We start from the raw sequence: 19,053 nt of genomic DNA, 5'->3' as shown, positions 1-19,053 counted from the left end.
CAATGTGCACATAGTGCGCTTCCTCAAGGATTCTCCGTTTCTTTCTGTACTTATTTATTAACTGTTAAAGTTTGGTTATTGATAGATCTTATGATTTTAAATTTCCAAAATTCTCTAGTAGTTAAGAATTGATTCCATATGTTGTCCATAGCTGTTATAAAGTAAAATCTTCACAAGGATGAGGGTGGAGTGTGTTCCAAACAATCTGTGGAAGGTAGTGTTAGTTTACCTGTGTACTTTTCTTGAAAGTGCGAAGGATTTCCTGGGATCGTGGTTATATGTGCTAGAATTTGAATAGTTTGCATTTTTCGAAGATACGAAGTGCATCTCTGTCGTGTGATGTCTTATGTCAGCTGCAGCTACTCGATTTGCATGTAAATTCTGAAAATTTCCTTGTCCCATGTGACATTTCTGAAATGTCTGTCTGTTCTTTTTTCCTTTTTAATTTCCCAAGCTCACTATTTGGATAAGATAGTTAAAGGTACTGTATACTTGCTCTTTGTTGACATATCTACATATCTATCTACATGACCGTGTATCTGATTGCACTAGGTATGACAATAGACTGTTTTACTTGCATATCTTTGTAAATTATAAATCAGGCTTACATTATGTGAAATGCCTTGGATTTAAAGTATTGAGACTTAAATGTCTGTGTCTCATTTCTATAATTTTGGGTTACCACAGATACCATTCCTATGTAAAAACATTAGTTCTCACTAGAACAAAAACTGAAGATAACAGTACATTTGCTGTTTTTTGTTTATGTTTTACTTTTTTTGCTTTAATATCTTTGTTGGCAATTCAGCTAACGAAATTCAAATTCTAAGTTAAAGAATCATAAATAGTCTTATCACAGAATAAGAAACTTGTCATTCTAGAGAAGATTCTAGTTAATATGTTGAGAAAAATCTCATTTATCCTCATGGAAACTTCTTTGGTTTTTCTAGATGTTTCAAAAACATATTTGAGATCATCATTTATGCTTTGCTACTTGTGAAAATTAAAAACTGTTGTGCATCCTATGAAAACAGAGCCAATAACACTGCTCAACAGAAAACAGCAGATCTCAGGTCTTCAGTTGTTGTAGAGATGGAAGATTTTTTTTTCAGAAGAGAAAATTCCCTTCCCTTTCTCCTCAGATTACCTATTTTCTATTCCCTGTTTGTGCTGTTCATTAGAATATGAAAATATTCATGGCAATATCCAGGCTTTCATACAATAGTTTTATACAATAGTTGTGGTGTGCGTGCAGACAACTGCCGCACCTCTCCCAGTGGGGCAGTTAAGTCTTTTTCACTAAAACAAGAAGAAATTCATCCATAAGGCAAATTCACCTTTTAGGTGTTGCATGAGCCATAAATAAAGATGGTAATTGTCTAAAGAAAAGCAGCAGGAAAATCAGCCTCATCCCGACCTGATGCTGTCCTTAACCTTAAGTACAGTTCTTTATCCTCTGCCACAAGAGACTGTCAAAACACTCTTGGTTCTGTTAATGCTGACCTTAAGAGAGACAACCTCTCTCTGAGCTATTTCCTTTGCAAGTTCCACAGTGGAAGAGGGGAGGCCAATAGATGAATAATTCTTTTAATACAGACTTAAACCTCTTAAGCACATTATTCCCTTAAATTTTGTCCACTGGAACAAGAGTAGCGTTCTAAGAAGCTGTGTAACATAACCCAAGTGCTGTAGCAAGCGTTAATATTATATTTTATACCAAATTATAAATGACTCTGCCCAGAGATCAGTATAACAGCCAGTGATTCAGAGAACTTGAGAGCCTTTACAGCCTTGCTTCTGTCAGCCTCATATCACACTCATAAACCAAAACTCCAGGATCTACCTAAGTGTCATCCTCATAAACAGATCATGTTGGCTGCATGCCAGATATCATCAATACGAAGTGGCAAAAAATAATAATAATTGTTTTTTTTTAAAAAATGTCATGTTAGACTGAAACAATTATAGATTTTGGATATATTAAATTATTTTAATTGTTTCCCAAATTTTCCCTCCTTGCCCATAAAAGCAGACAAGATAGGATATAAAGGTAACAGCATAAAAGCCTCAGGGAGATTGTCACAAAATATCACTCTTCGCTATCTGTCTTGAAGCACGTCACTACCGTGTTTTTGTTCAGTCTATCAATGTTTTATTGTGGTCCTTATGGTATTTCATTTTGTCCGTCCTAAGTAATCAAATATGCACAGCTATTACATTTAGTTGGAAATCCTGTCGGTCCTGTCCCATCGTATGCAGCCTGAATCCTAATGTTTGTTAGAATAGATGCTAAGCTGCTTCACTATTTCCTGGGCTTTGCTTATTCTGTGAAAAGGAATGTACTCTTGGCATAAAGTATAGTCATTAATACTGGCCTATACTTTGTGCAATTATTTAATGCACTGTAATTTCACATGAATATACGGCAACTCTGAGGCCAGATAAAATTAATGTTCTCTTTTAACATCATTCACATCCTCATACCCACGTTCATGCTCTTGAATTTAGAGGGAATTTTTTAAAGCAACAAGGTGCTTTAAGAAGGCATGTCCTGATACGTGGCCAGTAATGTTTACAACAGATTAAAAATTTAGGGATTCTGAAACTATTGTGTTGGGATGCTTTTTCACACCATATACCTTGTATACCTTGTTGCTTTGCTAAAGGAAAAAAAAAAAATTAAGTTAATTTTGTCTGGCCTGTGGCTATTTAGTGGATCGTTGCATATATTTCTGTCCTGTGCAGGTAAGTGGTGTCTCAAGGATCAGGCCAATCAAAGATGCCACTTGGATAAGAATTAGATTCCTTAGATAATGTTGCTGTTTCTATCCATGTGCAATTACAGTTTTTGTGCTGTTTATAAAGGCCTGTTCCCACTAAGTGTCCCTTATCTGTTTATTTGAGGTGCACAAGCCGTCAATACTCAAATCACTGGTGTTTTCCTTCTTTGTCTTGACAGAAGGCTGCCCTGGTCTCTGCAACAGCAATGGAAGGTGTACACTGGACCAAAACGGCTGGCATTGTGTTTGCCAGCCAGGGTGGAGAGGAGCAGGCTGCGATGTAGCCATGGAGACCCTGTGCACAGATAGCAAGGACAATGAAGGAGGTAAGAAATGCTGAGCGTGGAGACAAGCGTGCACCAGAGCCCAGGTCCGTCAGTCACAACGAGCGCATAGTTACCTGTGCCAAAAACAAATATGATCCCCACAGATTAGACTGATTGAAATATGGATGAGTGCTGATGGAATGATTTTGCTCCTTGTTTTTCCTGAAACAAATGCAAGATGATTATCAATCAGGGAAAAGGCATGGGATCCAAGCCACTGCAGGACGTCCATTGTTCTCCATTCCTTTTTCCAACCCTGAGGTCATTGTCCTCCTCAGCTGCAGTGTTTAGGACTCAGTGGATTGGGAGCTCTAAGGCACTGGTTTAATGACCAAGTATTCCAAAAGATGCAAGGCATTTTTGTAAACTCTTCCGTTGAAAGGCAATGGATGGGAAAAATAAGCCAGTAACAAAACAGTCCCCTTAAAGCTGTACTCTCTTTTACTGTTTCATTTATTCGAAAAGCAAAGAGGGGCTGGTGCTGAGGCATAGCAGTTAAAGCCACCGCCTGTGTGCTGGCATCCCAAATGGGCACCAGCTTTGAGTCCCGGTTGCTCCACTTCCAATCCAGCTCTCTGCTGTGGCCTGGGAGAGCGGTGGAGGATGGCCCGAGTGCTTGGGCCCCTGCACCCATGTGGGAGACCCAGAAGAAGCTCAAGGCTCCTGTCTTCAGATCAGCCCAGTTTTGGCCATTACGGCCAGTAGGGGAGTGAACTGGCAGATGGGAGACCTTTCTGCCTGTGCCTCTCTGTAACTCTGCTTTTCCAACAAATAAATCTTTAAAAAATAAATAAATAAAAGCAAAGAGAAAGAGATACGGATGGGGGAGAGAGACAGACACACAGCTCTGTCCACTGTTCATTCCCCCAAAGGCCTGCAAATGGCCAGCCTGTTCTAGACCAAAGCTGGGAGCCAGGGACTCAATCCAGGACACCCCTGTGAGTGGCAGGCACCATCACAGCTGCCTCTCAGAGCCTGCTTTGGCAGGAAGCTGGAATCAGGAAGCAGAGCTGGGAATCAAACCTAAACACTCTGATATAGGATGTGGGACTCTGAACCACTGAGCTAAATGTCTACCTCTGGCTTTTGGTAATTTTTCTTTTAAATCCTGAACTCTACAATCTGTAAAGATTATAATACCCTGCCCTATGTAAGCATTTGGTTAAGAAGAATTACCTTCCCCACTGGGTACATCCCCCATGCTACTAGCTTTTAATTTCAGAGACATGAGAATGACAGTTGGAGACCACTTCTCCAGTGATGGAATAGTGCCTCCTGAGAGCCCTGCAATTTATCTTTTAAAGATTTATTTACTGGGGCTGGTGCCATGGCGCACTAGGTTAATCCTCCGCCTATGGGTGCTGGCATCCTATATGGGCACCGGTTCTAGTCCAGATTGCTCCTCTTACAGTTCAGCTCTCTGCTGTGGCCCAGGAGGGCAATGGAGGATGGCCCAAGTTCTTGGGCCCTGCACCCACATGGGAGACCAGGAGGAAGCACCTGGCTCCTGGCTTCGCATCGACGCAGCTCCAGCCGTTGCTGCCATTTGGGGAGTGAACCAATGGAAGGAAGACCTTTCTCTCTGTCGCTCTCTCTCTCATTGTCTGTAACTCTACCTCTCAAATAAATAAATAAAATCTTTAAAAAAAAGATTTAGTACTTTGGGAATGTATTAAATAAAAGTTAATAAAAGGTTTATTTATTTATTTGAAAGGCAGAGTTACGGAGAGGCTGAGGAAGAGAGAGAGAAAGGAGAAACAGAGAGATGTCTTCTATCCTCTGGTTCACTCCCCAAATGGCTGCAATGGTCAGAGCCGGGCTGATCTGAAGCCAGGAGCTGGGAGCTTCTTCCCTGGTCTCCCACACGGGCGCAGTGGCCCAAGGACTTGGGCCATCTCCTACTGCTTTCCCAGGCCATAGCTGAGAGCTAGATCAGAAGTGGAGCAGCCAGGACTTGAACCATATGGGATGCCCATATGGGATGCCGGCACTGCAGGTGGCAGCTTTATCCACTATACCACAGCACCAGTCCCACAATCTATTTTTTTAAGATGTTTTATTTGGAAAGTAGAGTGACAAATAATAGGGACAGACTAAGAGAGAACGGTATCTCCCTTCCGCTGGTTCACTCCTCAAATAGCCACAATAGTGAAGGTTGGGCCAGGCTGAAGCCAGGAGCCTGTAACTCCACATAAGTGGCAGGAAGCACTTGGGGCCATCTTCTGCTACCTTCCCAGGCACATTTGCAGGGAGCTGGATGGGAAGTGGAACAGCCAAGACTTGAACCTGTGCTTCAGTATGGGACACAGGCTTGATAGGCAGCAGCTTAACCCGCTGCGCCACAGCACCAGCCTCAGGTGTGCAGCTGTGACCTGTCTTTAAGACTGAGTTATCAGAAAGGATCTGGTCACTATTTGGGCCTCTGTGGTCACCTGCCCTGTGGGTTGTGATGTGTTTTCCAACTTCTCCCTCCATTCCACCTGCTCCTGGGTACCACCTGCACTGACAATGCATGGGAGGTTGGGGAGTGCGGGTTTTGAAGTCAGGGAGCTCTTTGCTCCACTGTGTAGTGATGATGTGATGTTACACAAGATTTGTAATCTCCTTGAACCTAAGTTGCTTCATCTGGAAAAAAAGAATGAAAGTCTTTGAAAGGATTAAAAGAGGAATTGTATACAACGTGCACAGGCTATTGCTGGGCACATAGCATGCTGTAAGTGGCCACTATTATTATCCGGTGTTCCTTCCAAAGTGCTCTTCTCAGTTGAGATTCCCAGGAGGTTGTCAGAGAAGCCTTACCCCTTCTGCATCCTGAGCCAGCCCAACTACTGTTCTCCAGGCAGCACAGTGACCAGAACCCGCCCCTCCCCCTGCCGCCCACCCCAGAGCACACAGGCACACAGACCTGCAGCCTTTCCAGCCCAAATGCTGTTTGTGTCTTCTCAACAAGGAGCTGCAGTGCTCCCCGTCAGCCTCAGGCAGACTGTTCACCGTCCTCCCTTTCTCTTAGCTGGTACTGTCGAGAAACTTGAGCCACAAATTCCGAGCTCAGGCCACCTCTGCTTTCTGCTCCTGATAGATTTCGGCTGTCCTTAGCTCTCCCAGCTTCTCCTGTCTAATAATACCTTGCTGCCCCGACACTCTGCTTCATCACGCGCCCCAAAGGAATGGCAGCTTTAATCCTCTCTAAACCACAGCCCAGATGGCAGCCTCCCTCATTACCTTCCCCAAAGAGTCCCGTACCCCATTGTTTCTGTTGCCCGGGGAGGAAGCAGAGCTGCTTTTTCTCCTTGATGATGTAGCTCAGATTGTGTCTTCTAAAAGGAGATTACATTGAGGAGGCTACAGACTCTCTCCGAGGGAAGCAGACTGGAGGGCCAAGTCTGCAGAGACACTGCAAAGTAATTGAGGGGCTAATCAACTCTTCAGTATGGTTATCAGTGAAGGAGGTTTTTCCTTTTCCTCAAAATTTATCAACTGTGAATTGGCCTCATTCCCCTTTGTTTATTCTTATTAGCATGAAACTATGCTATGTCTGGGCTTCCCTCTCTAAGGGGAAATCTAAGCTGATAGAAGACCTCTTGTGGATTCTCAACTTATCTCACATAATTTGTATTCTTGTCCCTAACCTAATTTTGTTGATCTTCTAAGAATGAATCTCAATGCCAGCCTTATTGTGCCCTGAGATTGTCACCTGGATGCCATATAACCTAAACCAGGAGATTCTTTGCTCTTAAGCATGGGCTGTGTGTGTGGAGATAGTATTTTGCACACCAAACCCCCAGTCTGACAATCGAGATTATCATTATATGAGAACAATAGAATACAATGTTTGAAATAAAAACTGTGCCTGATATTCTAAGACATATGGTGACTATAGTGCTATAGATGCATTATCTAAACTAAGTTTGATGTCAAAAAGGTAAATTAGCCAGAAAATAGCTAACTTACTAGATTAGCATCTCAAGTATCTAAGAAGGAATAGAGGGTGATTTGGCCCTAATCAAAAATTCAACATTTCACAGAAGTAGCTGTTATAGTCCCATTTAAGCAACTAAGCAGAACACAGCCTTTGTAGATAGCTTAGCATTCCAAGAACTGAAGGAAATAGATTTAAAAATTTTTAGAAAAGACAGCTACATACTGAGAAAGAGTTAAATATCTTTTGACATTTGCCCCATCACCACTGTCTAATTCCACAGATCCCCAGTATCTGGATCTTATCAAATAGAAATCTCTCTTTGCCTTGATGGATCCTGCTCCTCATTTATCTCTGAAATGCTTAAGGCAAAGCAGCTTTAGAAGGGAATTCTGAGGGCCAGCTTTGTAGCATAGCAGGTGAAGCCACCATTTGTGACACTGACATCCCGTATGGGTGCTGGTTCAAGTCCCAGCTGTTCCATTTCTGATCCAGCTCCCTGCTAATGCACCTGGGAAAGCAGCAGAAAATGGTCCAAGTGCTTGGGCCCCTGCACCCATGTGAGAGACCCAAAAGAAATTCCTTGCTCCTGGCTTCAGCCTGGCCCAGCCCTGGATGTCCTGGTCATTTGGGTAGTGAACCAGTAGATGGAAGTGTGCTCTCTCTGTCTGTCTGTTTGTCTCTCTCTCTCTCTCTTTCTTTAACTTTGCCCTTCAAATAAATAAATAAATCTTTTTAAAAGGGAGGCCGGGTGGGATTCCATAAGAGGAGGAGGAATGCAATGGGCTACTAATAAAATAGATAGGAGCAATGCATCTTTAGCTACTGTTTTAACACCACCAAATCCATAAGAAGTAAATTTGCTATCCAGTTGGATCTTGTGTCCTTATGGTCAAACAAATAACTTTTAGGTGTATGAGACAAAGATCTCCACTCTATATGAATTGACAAGCTGCCTCCCCCATCTGATTCTCAAATCCAGCTCCAGGTATCAGATAGAGGTTGTTGGAGCAGATCATTTGAACAAAGGCAGGGAATGAAACCATAGATTTTTTGGATCACTCAGTGGAAGTCAGAAAGAAATGGTCATTGGACCAGATAATTGTGGATAACATCTCCAGACAGGGCACTTTGGGAGCAACTAGTTGCCATCCCGTCCTGGTTGAGCAAGCTTTCAGAACAAATGATCAATAGTACATGCCTAGACTTGGTTGATAAATACTTCTTCTTCCACTGCAACTTCAGTTTCAAAGGTCAATACCTCTCTAAATTGAGCCATTTCTTGTTCATATCCCCCTGACTATGAGCATGAAGTTGCTAAGATCAGAGAAAAAAGGATGAAGAGACAGGGACTGGTCACTATTGAATGATGTGTGAAGTTTAAGTGAGATTTAAGACAGTGACCCTATACTGCCCTACCCTTTAGTTCCTGGAGCACTTCCTTTGGTCAGCCATCTGGAATGATGTTCAGTATGTCTCACAGACTCACCTACTCCCAGTAAGAAAATCCTTTCTGTTATAAAAGATTCTATCCAGGCCAGCACCGCAGCTCAATAGGCTAATCCTCCACCTGCGGTGCCGGCACACCAGGTTCTAGTCCCGGTCGGGGCGCCCGATTCTGTCCCGGTTGCCTCTCTTCCAGGCCAGCTCTCTGCTGTGGCCTGGGAGTGCAGTGGAGGATGGCCCAAGTGCTTGGGCCCTGCACCTGCATGGGAGACCAGGAGGAAGCACCTGGCTCCTGGCTTCAGATCAGCATGATGTGCCGGCCGCAGTGCACTGTCCACTCTGCCTGTCAAAAAAAAAAAAAAAAAATATATATATATATATATATATATATATATATATATATATATATATATTCTACCCAGTCATTCTTCCCAGGAGAAACTTGGTTGCATATAAAAGACATCCAACTCAAACAATCTCATGCTTAAAAAAAATCACCATCACATGCAACTGAAAAGTTCAGGCCCAGCTATATCCAAGGATTCAAACCACAATACCAGAAACTTGGGTGTATTCCTCTGCTAACTCTGCCCCAAAATGACCACCAGCAGCTCTAGGCTCACCTTCCCTCAGCATAACTGTCCCGTATGAAGAGAACACCTTCTTCAGCGCGTACCTGAGTCCTGCGTCCAGGCCTTACCCTCAGTGGTCTGAAGTAGTCAACTACCAAAAGGGAAATGTAAGTGCTGTCTCCAGGAGAGAGGGATATGGTTGTTGAGCAGACAAGAAAAACAGATTCTATTAGAGGAATACCAGTGGCCCTCCATAGCATTTAGTCTTAATACTCAGACAATATATTCCAATAACTATTTCACGTAGCTTCATACCTTAGAAATCTTCAATTCTCTGCCTCCTCTATTCCCCCACGTTATAGTCCTGTCACTTAACAAGCAAGTCAATACTGAGGCCTTTCCATGGCCACCATTGGCAAGTCACCTGTCTCATTCTCCTTCTGTATTTCTGTAAGCATCCTTACTTTTTACCTAGCCTACCGCTATGAGTCTGTCACTGGGGGAATGACTTTAGGTAGCTCCACATATGGTGGTCCCTATTCAAGCATCAAAATGCAATGACTTGCCACAGATAATTCTGTCTTTTTAAGAAGCTTGAGGTACTTATTAACAAGGTTTTTCCAAAATGCATTATCTCTGGTGCTTGCTGTCATGTTCGTATCTTTCTTCTCGTTAGGGAGATCTAGTCACAGTGTCTTTCAATGCTTTGCCTGGGCCTCCAGTGGGTAGCTCCCCTATGGAAACCTGAAGCATTGGGACTCAAGCCCTGTCCCAGAGACTCATTGATTGAGAGCACATAAAACTTTGTGTAAGAATGGTGGAATGTCTGGTTTAAAGGGTATTTTATAGTATTTTGGGGCCACTGCTGTGGTGCAGTGGGTTAAGCTACGGCCTGAGTGCTGGTTCAAGTCCCAGCTGCTCCACTTCCAATCCATCTACCTGCCAGTGTACCCAGAATAGCAGTGGAGGATATCCCAAGTGCTTGGGTTCCTGCACCCCTGTGGGAGACCCAGAAGAAGCTCCTGACTGCTGACTTCAGCCTGGCCCAGCCCCTATCTCCTACTCCTCTCTATAACTCTGCCTTTCAAATAAATAAATCTTTGCAGAAAACTATAGCCTTTTAATTTATTGGCATTATCTAGTTATTTTTTTTTATTTGAAAGGTCAAGAAACAGGAAGACAAGGAGATAAGAGATCTTCAATCCACTGATTCACACCCAAAGTTTCTGTAACTGCTGGGGTTGAGCCAGGCTGAAGCCAGGAACTCTGTACAGATCTCTCGTGTGGGTGGCAGGAACCCAAGTCCTTGAGACAGCATCTGTTGTCTCCCAGGAAGCTGGATCAGAAGCAGAGGTGGGATGTGATCCTAGGCCTGCAGTGTGGGATGTGGGCACCCCAAGCAGAGGCTTAACCTGCTGTGCCAAAATGACTCCCCTTCTCCTCTAATGATGCTTCTTAGATAATCATGTTGACTTGTTTAGATCTCACAATCTCTCCAAACCTATTCTCCAGTGCTTCCTTGGCACCAAGGAGTATACTAGATGCTGAGAACTAAATCAGCCCCCCAGGTTCTGCATGGGACAGTGGTCACAGCTGGTTGTTGAAGGATATGAAGGGAGGGTGATGGTTGGGAGTAGGAGAGAAGCTCAGAGATATCCGGGCAGAGGAGCCCACGGTCATGAAGAGTCTTGCAAGGCGTGCTGAGTCAGGCATCACTCAGCAGATGGTGGGCACCAGGATGTATTTTAGCTAGAGAAGTAAAATAATCCCATCTTATTTCTCCAACCATTACTGTGGCTAATAGACAATGGTAGTTTAGGCCCAGTTGCAGTCTAGGAAATGCTGTTGTTGTTGAGATCTTGGTGAGAGAGGATTAAAGAAATGGAAAGAAATAGATGTCTCCAAAGACGTTTAGAGTGAAGGAAGAACGAACTGGTAACTGATGAGCTACAGGGAAGGAGAAGTCAAAGGTGATGTTCCGGTTTCTACTTTGAAAAGCCAGATGGGTAGGTGGGGAGATAGTTTGTTGACATAGGAAATACAGGGGAAACACTGTGTGTGGAGGAGAAGATCATATTTCTTGGGGCTTAGACATGTCAAGTGTGAAATACTGATGTAATATCCAAATGGAAGTATCTAGAATGTTACTGACGGGTTTGTAGTTCAGGAAGATGATCACTCGGGAAGTCATTAGCCTTGAAACGATAGAAACATGGGGACTGAAGCCACCAAGAGAACATTGGCATAATTAACAGAGAATGCACAGAAAAACAAGTAGGATCCCAGTTCATGAATGACGAATAAATGAACTCCATGCATAATCGAGAATAGTGACAACAAGGAGTAACAAAAGGTACACCTATATTCTTTAAACACTCCCGAAATCCATAAACAAAACATTGCATCAGAATTTACCTGGAACTCTGAGGTGGGGGCCTCCAAGTACTGCAGGGGTGGGCAGTAGACATTATCTTTGGAGTGTAAAATAAAGTCCATGACTTTTTATATACTCAGAAAATAAAAGTTTTGAAAAAAATCATAATCCTTGAAAGGAAAAAGTAAAGAGTTTTGAAAGGCAGAGCAAAGCCAGCACAGAGGGAAACCTGAGAAGAGACATGGAGTCAAGGTTTTAATAATCTGACAAATTGTGCACTCTTTAAACTTGCCAGAAAACAATATCAAGAGCAGTATAAGGAAATAGGGCAATACAGAAACCTGGAGGCAAAACCAGGGGTTAGCCAGTTACTGCCCTGGGTCCGAGCCAGATGTTTGTAAAGCTTTACTGGGGCAGTCACATCCATTCATTTATGTACTGTCTGCAACTCTGTTAGTGCTTGTATAGGTGTAATGGAGATACTGTGGCCCACAAAGCCTAAAATACTTACTCTGTGGCCCTTGACAAAGTAAGTTTGCCAACTGCTATTAAAGACCATAAAATGCCTAAGGACACTTTAACATATAGACAGAAAAGCTAGCTGGAACAGTGATAGAAAGGATTGGGTGGAGGGAAGCATAAGTTCTGTTATCTACTTTACATCACAGTACCACTCTGTGTTAATGTCTAAACCGAAGAAAGCAAGCTTGATAATTGAAGTGTTATTTAATGGCTTTTGAACATTTCTGATTCTGTTTAGGTTTTTTATGATTAGTGCTATTAGATGGGGGCTTCCATGCCAAAATAAATTTAAGCCAGCCAAAATATTCCTGAGACTAAAATAGAATCTCAGTGATTTTGAGAAGCTATTCCATGAAGACAATTTTACTACACTATACATTTGGGCAAGTGGGTAATCAACTTAGTTGTACTGGATAGACCTAGCTGCTATATGAGTACAAAAAATGAAAAATGTTTTCTCAAGTGATAGGGAGCCAGATTCATAACTATCCGTCACTTGCTTGGGCAAGTTACTGATAAACTCTGCAGAAAAATAACAAACAGTGTGTCCCTGCATCTTGGCTGCTGAAAATGAGATTCTTTCCGTGATTGATGTTAGCAGAGAGGCTTGTAAAAATGCATTTCCAACTGATTAGTTCAGAAGGTGTCAATCTCATGCAGTTTTATGACCTGCAGACTACATGCCAGATGTACATTTGCTTTTTATAAACTAACAAAGATGAATGACTAAATTTGAGCATTCCTCTTTGGCAACTGTACCATATATTGCCTAAGGGTACAAACAGAGGGAGTGTTGTAGGGAGAGGAAGACAGGGGAGGAGAATTTAACCCTTAATTTGCCAGATTAATAGAGATGAAATACAACATTTGGAAGTTCTCCGCCTAATGAGTAGTGTCTTACATTAATGAATATAAGGGGAAAATTTGCAAGAATATCAAATATTTGTGTGAAATTATTCCCCCAAGTGCATGTAAATCCATACTAAACCCACTGAGTGAGAACTACTAAATGAAATGTCACAAAACTTGTATTAAAGAGTCTTTATAAAATCTCAGCATATAATCAGGAATTGCTTACTGAAAGGACTGGGAGGGAGTTAACTTTTCAGAAATCAGAAATGGGCCGGTGCCGCAGCTCTCTAGGCTAATCCTCTGCCTGCGGCGCCAGTACTCCAGGTTCTAGTCCTGGTTGGGGCGCCGGCTCCATCCCGGTTGCTCCTCTTCCAGTCCAGCTCTCTGCTGTGGCCCGGGAAGGCAGAGGAGGATGGCCCAAGTGCTTGGGCCCTGCACCTGCATGGGAGACCAGGAGGAAGCACCTGGCTTCTGGCTTCAGATCGGCGCAGTGCGCCAGCTGTAACGGCCATTGAGGGGTGAACTAACAGAAGGAAGACCTTTCTCTCTCTCACTCTCTCACTAACTCTGCCTGTCAAAAAAAAAAAAAAAATACTAGGGCAATAGTCAACCACTTTTGAAATCTGAGTCTTAAAAACTATGCTATTTCTTTGAGAGTGATGGAGAAAAACGTTTCCCATTATTGCATACTTTATGAAAAATAAGTCTATAGCTTCATTTCCTCTTTCTTGCACTGGAACTGTTGAGAACTATTTTTCATTTTCATGACCTTTTAGCTAAGAAAGTAATATTTTGATAAACTTACATGAAATTCCAAATCCAGCTTTGTTCTGTTTTCTTAAGGAATAATTTTGGATAATAGTCATCTACATGAAAACATGAACTGTCATAAGCAAAAAAAAAAAGGAAAACCTCATCAAGTTCTGATCCATACACTCTTATGAGAAGAGAAATTATGGCATCAAAAAACTTACAAGATCAATAGAAAGAGTCCAGCAGGGGAGGGCATGTGGCCTCGTAGTTACCATGCTGGTTAGAACACCTACAGTCCTACATCTGAGTGCCTGTATTTAACATCCGCCTCTCAACTCCAGCCACCTGCAAATGCAGACCCTAGGAGGCTGCAGTGATGCCTCAAGTTGTTGGGTACCACAGCAAGTTGTTGACAGCCACACGGGAGATCTGGATTGAGTTCCCAGGCCCAGACTCAGCTGTTGTGGGCACTTGGAGAGTGAACCAGCAGTTGGAAATACTCTCTCTCTCTCTCTGTTCTACAAGTAAACAAGTAAACAAATTAACATTTCAAAATAGTTTTAAATTTACAGAACAAAGAGTTCCCATATTCCGCACATCCCCACTTGCCCTATCATTAACATCTCATATCAGTATATTTGTCACAGTTAATGAGCCACACCCAGCTTAGTGTAATTTTTTACTTAATAAGCTTTTTTCTTCCATCTGTAAGGGAAATACTGAAGAGATTTTTAGATAAGCTGTCTCTAGATAAGCTAAATCTCTTTCAGATTCAAGTGACAGAAAATCCAACTCAAACAGGCTTAAGGAAAAGAAGAAATGCCTTAGCCTCTGTAACTGGAAAGCCGAGGAGGTCAAGTGCAGCTTACTGCAAAAACCCCAAGAATGTCCCCGTGTATGACCTAGAGGTTTTTTTTTTCCAGCTCTTACTCTGCTTTTTCTGGGCTGACTCCACTGCCAAGACAGGTTCTTAGTGGCAGCAGGGTGGCTGCGGCAACCCCAGCCTCACAGCCTTCAGCTCAGGCCTGGAGGAGGGGGGAAGGGAGGACAGAGTACCTGGGGAGAGAGGACAGAGCATCTCTTTTTCAGCTACTTCCTGAAATTTACTCTGTTCATCATGTTGGCCCGTGAAGTGGGGACATGCACTTGGACTGAGAACTGGGGAGGCCTGGACACTAAAATGCAGATTTGAGCTCTTGCCCAGAGAAAGGGGGATGGGTGTTAGGAGAAACCACCAGTGTTCACTGCATTGATGTGGAGACTGGCAAAATGCTTCCCGGCACTGATCCCGGCCTCCTCAGCCCTCCGTTCTTAGCTTATCCGTGTTGCTGACCTACTTTCCAGGCTGGATGATTTAATTCAACTCCGTCTATTTTCTTTCATCTCAATTTGCTGCCCGACAGTGAAGGGGCAAGCTAATATTCTAAAGCAAATAAATGGTTAATCCGGTCTTTAAAAAATAAAAATTACTAAAGAATGCTTGTGTAAGTAAAACAGAGATCATCTGGTTGTTTTCAGCGGAGCTTACCATGTCAAGGCCCGGTACTTAAGTTTGAAGATATAGTTTCCTTTTTCAGTTTTCCCCAAGAGCAATTAAAATCTGCAGAAACTACTATTTTTATTAATCTATCCTGAGAAACATAATTACAAGCAGACGAAAATCCATCCATTCAGCCGGTCAGTAAATAATGGCTGTAAAGGACATGTCATCAAGCCCTCGGGACCCGGCACAGACAACCACTCATGCACTGGCCCTGTTTCCAAGACACCACAGCTGTGCATCATTTAACAACTGGGCCGCATCCTAAGGAACGCATTGTCAGCCCACCCGTCGCCGTGCGCACATCACAGCATGCACCTATACCATCCGGGGTGGCACAGGGTGCTCCCTGGGCACGGCCTCTTGATACAGTGCGTCGACTCTGTGAACATGAGCTGTATGGGGCTGCTGCCAGCGTGACACAGTACACAGTGTTACGGTAAACTTCCTTGTAAAAATAAGTAGACGAACACCTGAAAACAGTGATTAAAAAGTATAGAATAGTGACTACCTAAACCAGTAACAGTCATTTATTAGCAGGTGTTATGTATTTTACGTCACTGTATAGGCTGTGTTTTATATGTGCATGACTGTCCTTTCCTGTTGATGTCCCTGGAAAAGGTGCTGGTAAATTCGTTCTGTGCATAACTCCCGTACATCACCAAAACCATAGGTTAGTTTTTCATGATGAGTTTCTTAAAATGTTCAGTATCATGGCTGATTTACATTTGCTTCAATTTTTGTTAATATGTCCATTTTAGGGGAGGTGGGCAAGGACCTCAGGCTCCTCTTTAAAATTAGGGAAATGTCTTAATTTTATCCAGAACACACTTTACCTTGGGAGAGCTGTTTCATAGGTGATTGGCCAGTCTCACACGTTTTTTATCCATGTTTGCCTCACTTCACGAACTTTAATTTTACGGCGTTTCCCACATTTTCGAGCTTCAACCTCTGAAGTCCTTTTCCATTTGTCACGTGCATACTATTCACTCCTAGTACAGTTTCTCTAATATAAAGAAGGTGTGAGTAATTATAACTAATACATATTCCTTCGTGCTACTAATAAGATTGTTCTAATCAGTAAGTTTTTCTATCTTACTTGCAATGAACATCATATGATTCTTTTCAGCCATCTTCAGTCCAAATATTTACCCTCTATGGAAGTAGTCACATGCATTATATTGTATTTCATCTGGCCTGTGAGCCAGCATTCTGATGTTAAGCCATCACCTGTGACTCCAGCATCCCTTATGGGCACCGGTTTGTGTCTTGGCTGCTCCACTTCCAATCCAGCTTCCTGCAAATGTGCCTGGGAAAGCAGCAGAAGATACCCCACGTCCCTGGGCCCCTGCACCCATGTGGGAGACCCAGAAGAGGTTCCTGGCTCCTGGCTTCGGCCTGGCCCAGCCCCAGCCATCGCAGCTATTTGGGGAGTGACTCGACAGATGGAAGACTCTCTCTCTCCCTCTCTCCCTCTCTCCCTCTCTCCCTCTCTCCCTCTCTCCCTCTCTCCTTCTCTCCCTGTCTCCCACTCTCCTCCTTTCTCTCTCCCCTCCCTCCCTCTCCCCCTCCATCTATCCCTCCATCTCTGTAACTCTGCCTTTCAAATAAAATAATCTTTTTAAAAAATTACTATCAGACAGGAAGTGGGAAGTTGTTTGCTGTGAATAAAAATCAACCAACAAACAATATGTATTCTATATCATGGCTTTAAAAGGTGGATTCTCATACTGGTTTACATTTGCTGCTCTCTACAGATGGACTCATCGACTGTATGGATCCTGATTGCTGCCTACAGAGTTCTTGCCAAAATCAGCCCTACTGCCGTGGCTTGCCAGATCCTCAGGATATCATTAGCCAAAGCTTGCAGTCACCGTCTCAGCAAGCTGCCAAGTCCTTCTACGATCGAATCAGTTTCCTTATAGGACCTGATAGCACCCATGTTATACCTGGAGAAAGTCCTTTCAACAAGAGGTGAATGCGACTTTTCCTTACGTAGACCTGCATTGATGGTACCAACAGTTACACAGGTGCAATGCTGACGACTGGGAATGTGAGGAAAGTGCCCCTTTACAGTTTTTTGTCTTGGAAAATACATCACCAAACTTCACATTTCAAGCATTTTTGACACAGTTCACATACTTCGTCAACTTCCAGGACCTGAGACATAACAGGACATTCCATTAGGGAGTCCATAAATCTTCATTTTAACGAGTTGATTTTTGTTGGCACAGTTGGAAATGTTTCAGAAGAAGCAATGAAAAGACCCCAAAAGGCAAAACAGAAGTGCACTCTTTTTTTAGCTGAGCTCACTAAATAGTATAAATTATGAATTAATGTAATGGAACTGCTAACGGCATGGCAGTAAGATTGCATAAGCTGTTTGGTGCTTTCCAGGGCAGTAATGACCTGAAAATAAACCAGTAAGTGAAAGCAGGTGTCTCATGTCGCACTGAGCAAAAGAAGATGATTTACACTGGAACTCCTGGGTCTGCAGTAATTTAACAGCATTAATGCAGTTAGACCCAGCAGTTGATTAAAAGTTGTTGCACAAATGTTCCTTATTGCCCCCTTAAATCTTGTACTTCCCGGTCCCTGCAGATTTACAGATTGCTCAGAATTAATTGGAAAATATACTTTTCTTCATGTAAGACCCAAGATATATGACTTATGAAAAAAGCACAGTTTGTAATTTTAATACTTCATCTCTAAATTACTGGTCTTGATAATACTCCAAAAATCAGATTGCAACAAATTAAAAATCCAGGGTAAACACAAAGCATTTAGAGAATGTACATTACAATGAGTTAAAAGGGGATTTTCTGTCTTGGGTGTATTTCCAGTCTGGTTTTTGCAAATTACAACCAATAGCACGTGATAGTGTTATTTTCTGTTTAGGTTGCATTATCTATAAATCATATTAATGCTGGCCTGAGAAAACAGGTCTTCATTCTGACTTTTACTTTTCCCACAGCTTGGCATCCGTCATCAGAGGCCAAGTGCTGACTGCTGATGGAACTCCCCTCATTGGAGTCAATGTCTCATTTTTCCATTACCCAGAATATGGATATACTATTACCCGTCAGGATGGCATGTGAGTCCGTCCCATCACACCCTGTCTGTCTGCAGTGTTGTATGATGCATTGCTCCTCCAGACTCCAGAAACCGGCGACAGTACATGTGGCAGAGATTTAAAGTCATGAGTCCCTGTACTTCTTTGAAAGTGTATTTCATTTTCTAAGGCATGATACAATGCTGGCGTTTTCTAGGAAAATGTTCTTTGTCTCAGAAGATGCATATTGAAATATTTAGGGGCAGTATTTCATGATGTCTTCAACTGAAGCTCAGATGTTCCAAAGACAGAAGAGCTAGAAAGCAAATTTGGGACAATGTTACCTGGTCACTAAGTAGATAGGGAAGCTATGGGGTTCCTAGTATAATTCTCTTAATATTCCTTAGATTTGAAGATATTTAATATAAGATTTGGGAGAAGAAAGTTGATTTTCTTTATAAATCAGATGAATTTAAGGAGGTGAATGTTGGTTGGTTTTTGGAATCCAGACAATTCACTAGGTATATCTTGTTTTTTCTTAGGTTTGACTTGGTGGCAAATGGTGGGGCTTCTCTAACTTTGGTATTTGAAAGATCCCCATTCCTCACTCAGTATCACACTGTGTGGATTCCGTGGAATGTCTTTTATGTGATGGATACCCTAGTCATGAAGAAAGAAGAGAATGACATCCCCAGCTGTGACCTGAGTGGGTTTGTGAGGCCAAATCCCATCATTGTGTCATCACCGTTATCCACCTTTTTCAGATCTTCTCCTGAAGACAGTCCCATTATTCCTGAAACACAGGTAAAATAAAAGATTTTCAGATCATGTGGTTGCCAAAGAATCTTTTTAAAGGATTAGAGAATTCCAGTGCAATCTTAAATAATTCTATAGCGCTAAATATAGAATGTGGTGTG

General features: G+C 42.6%; 1 protein-coding gene across 4 annotated transcripts in view; it reads left to right on the top strand.

The window, feature by feature from the left end:
- TENM3 (teneurin transmembrane protein 3) overlaps nt 1–19,053 on the top strand; it is a 657,699-nt gene that overhangs the window by 572,355 nt on the left and 66,291 nt on the right. For all 4 annotated transcript variants that reach the window (XM_062213567.1, XM_062213565.1, XM_062213566.1 and 1 more), the window contains 4 exons: nt 2,960–3,106; nt 16,842–17,058; nt 18,059–18,178; nt 18,679–18,940. In XM_062213567.1, the coding sequence (XP_062069551.1) occupies nt 2,960–3,106; nt 16,842–17,058; nt 18,059–18,178; nt 18,679–18,940 (746 nt within the window). The remainder of the gene's footprint in view (nt 1–2,959; nt 3,107–16,841; nt 17,059–18,058; nt 18,179–18,678; nt 18,941–19,053) is intronic.

The sequence above is a fragment of the Lepus europaeus genome, chromosome 16 (genome assembly GCF_033115175.1).
Source record: "Lepus europaeus isolate LE1 chromosome 16, mLepTim1.pri, whole genome shotgun sequence".
Classification (NCBI taxonomy): Eukaryota; Metazoa; Chordata; class Mammalia; order Lagomorpha; family Leporidae; genus Lepus; species Lepus europaeus.
Note: the sequence above shows the minus strand (reverse complement) of the source record. Positions and strands in the feature narration are given on the sequence as shown.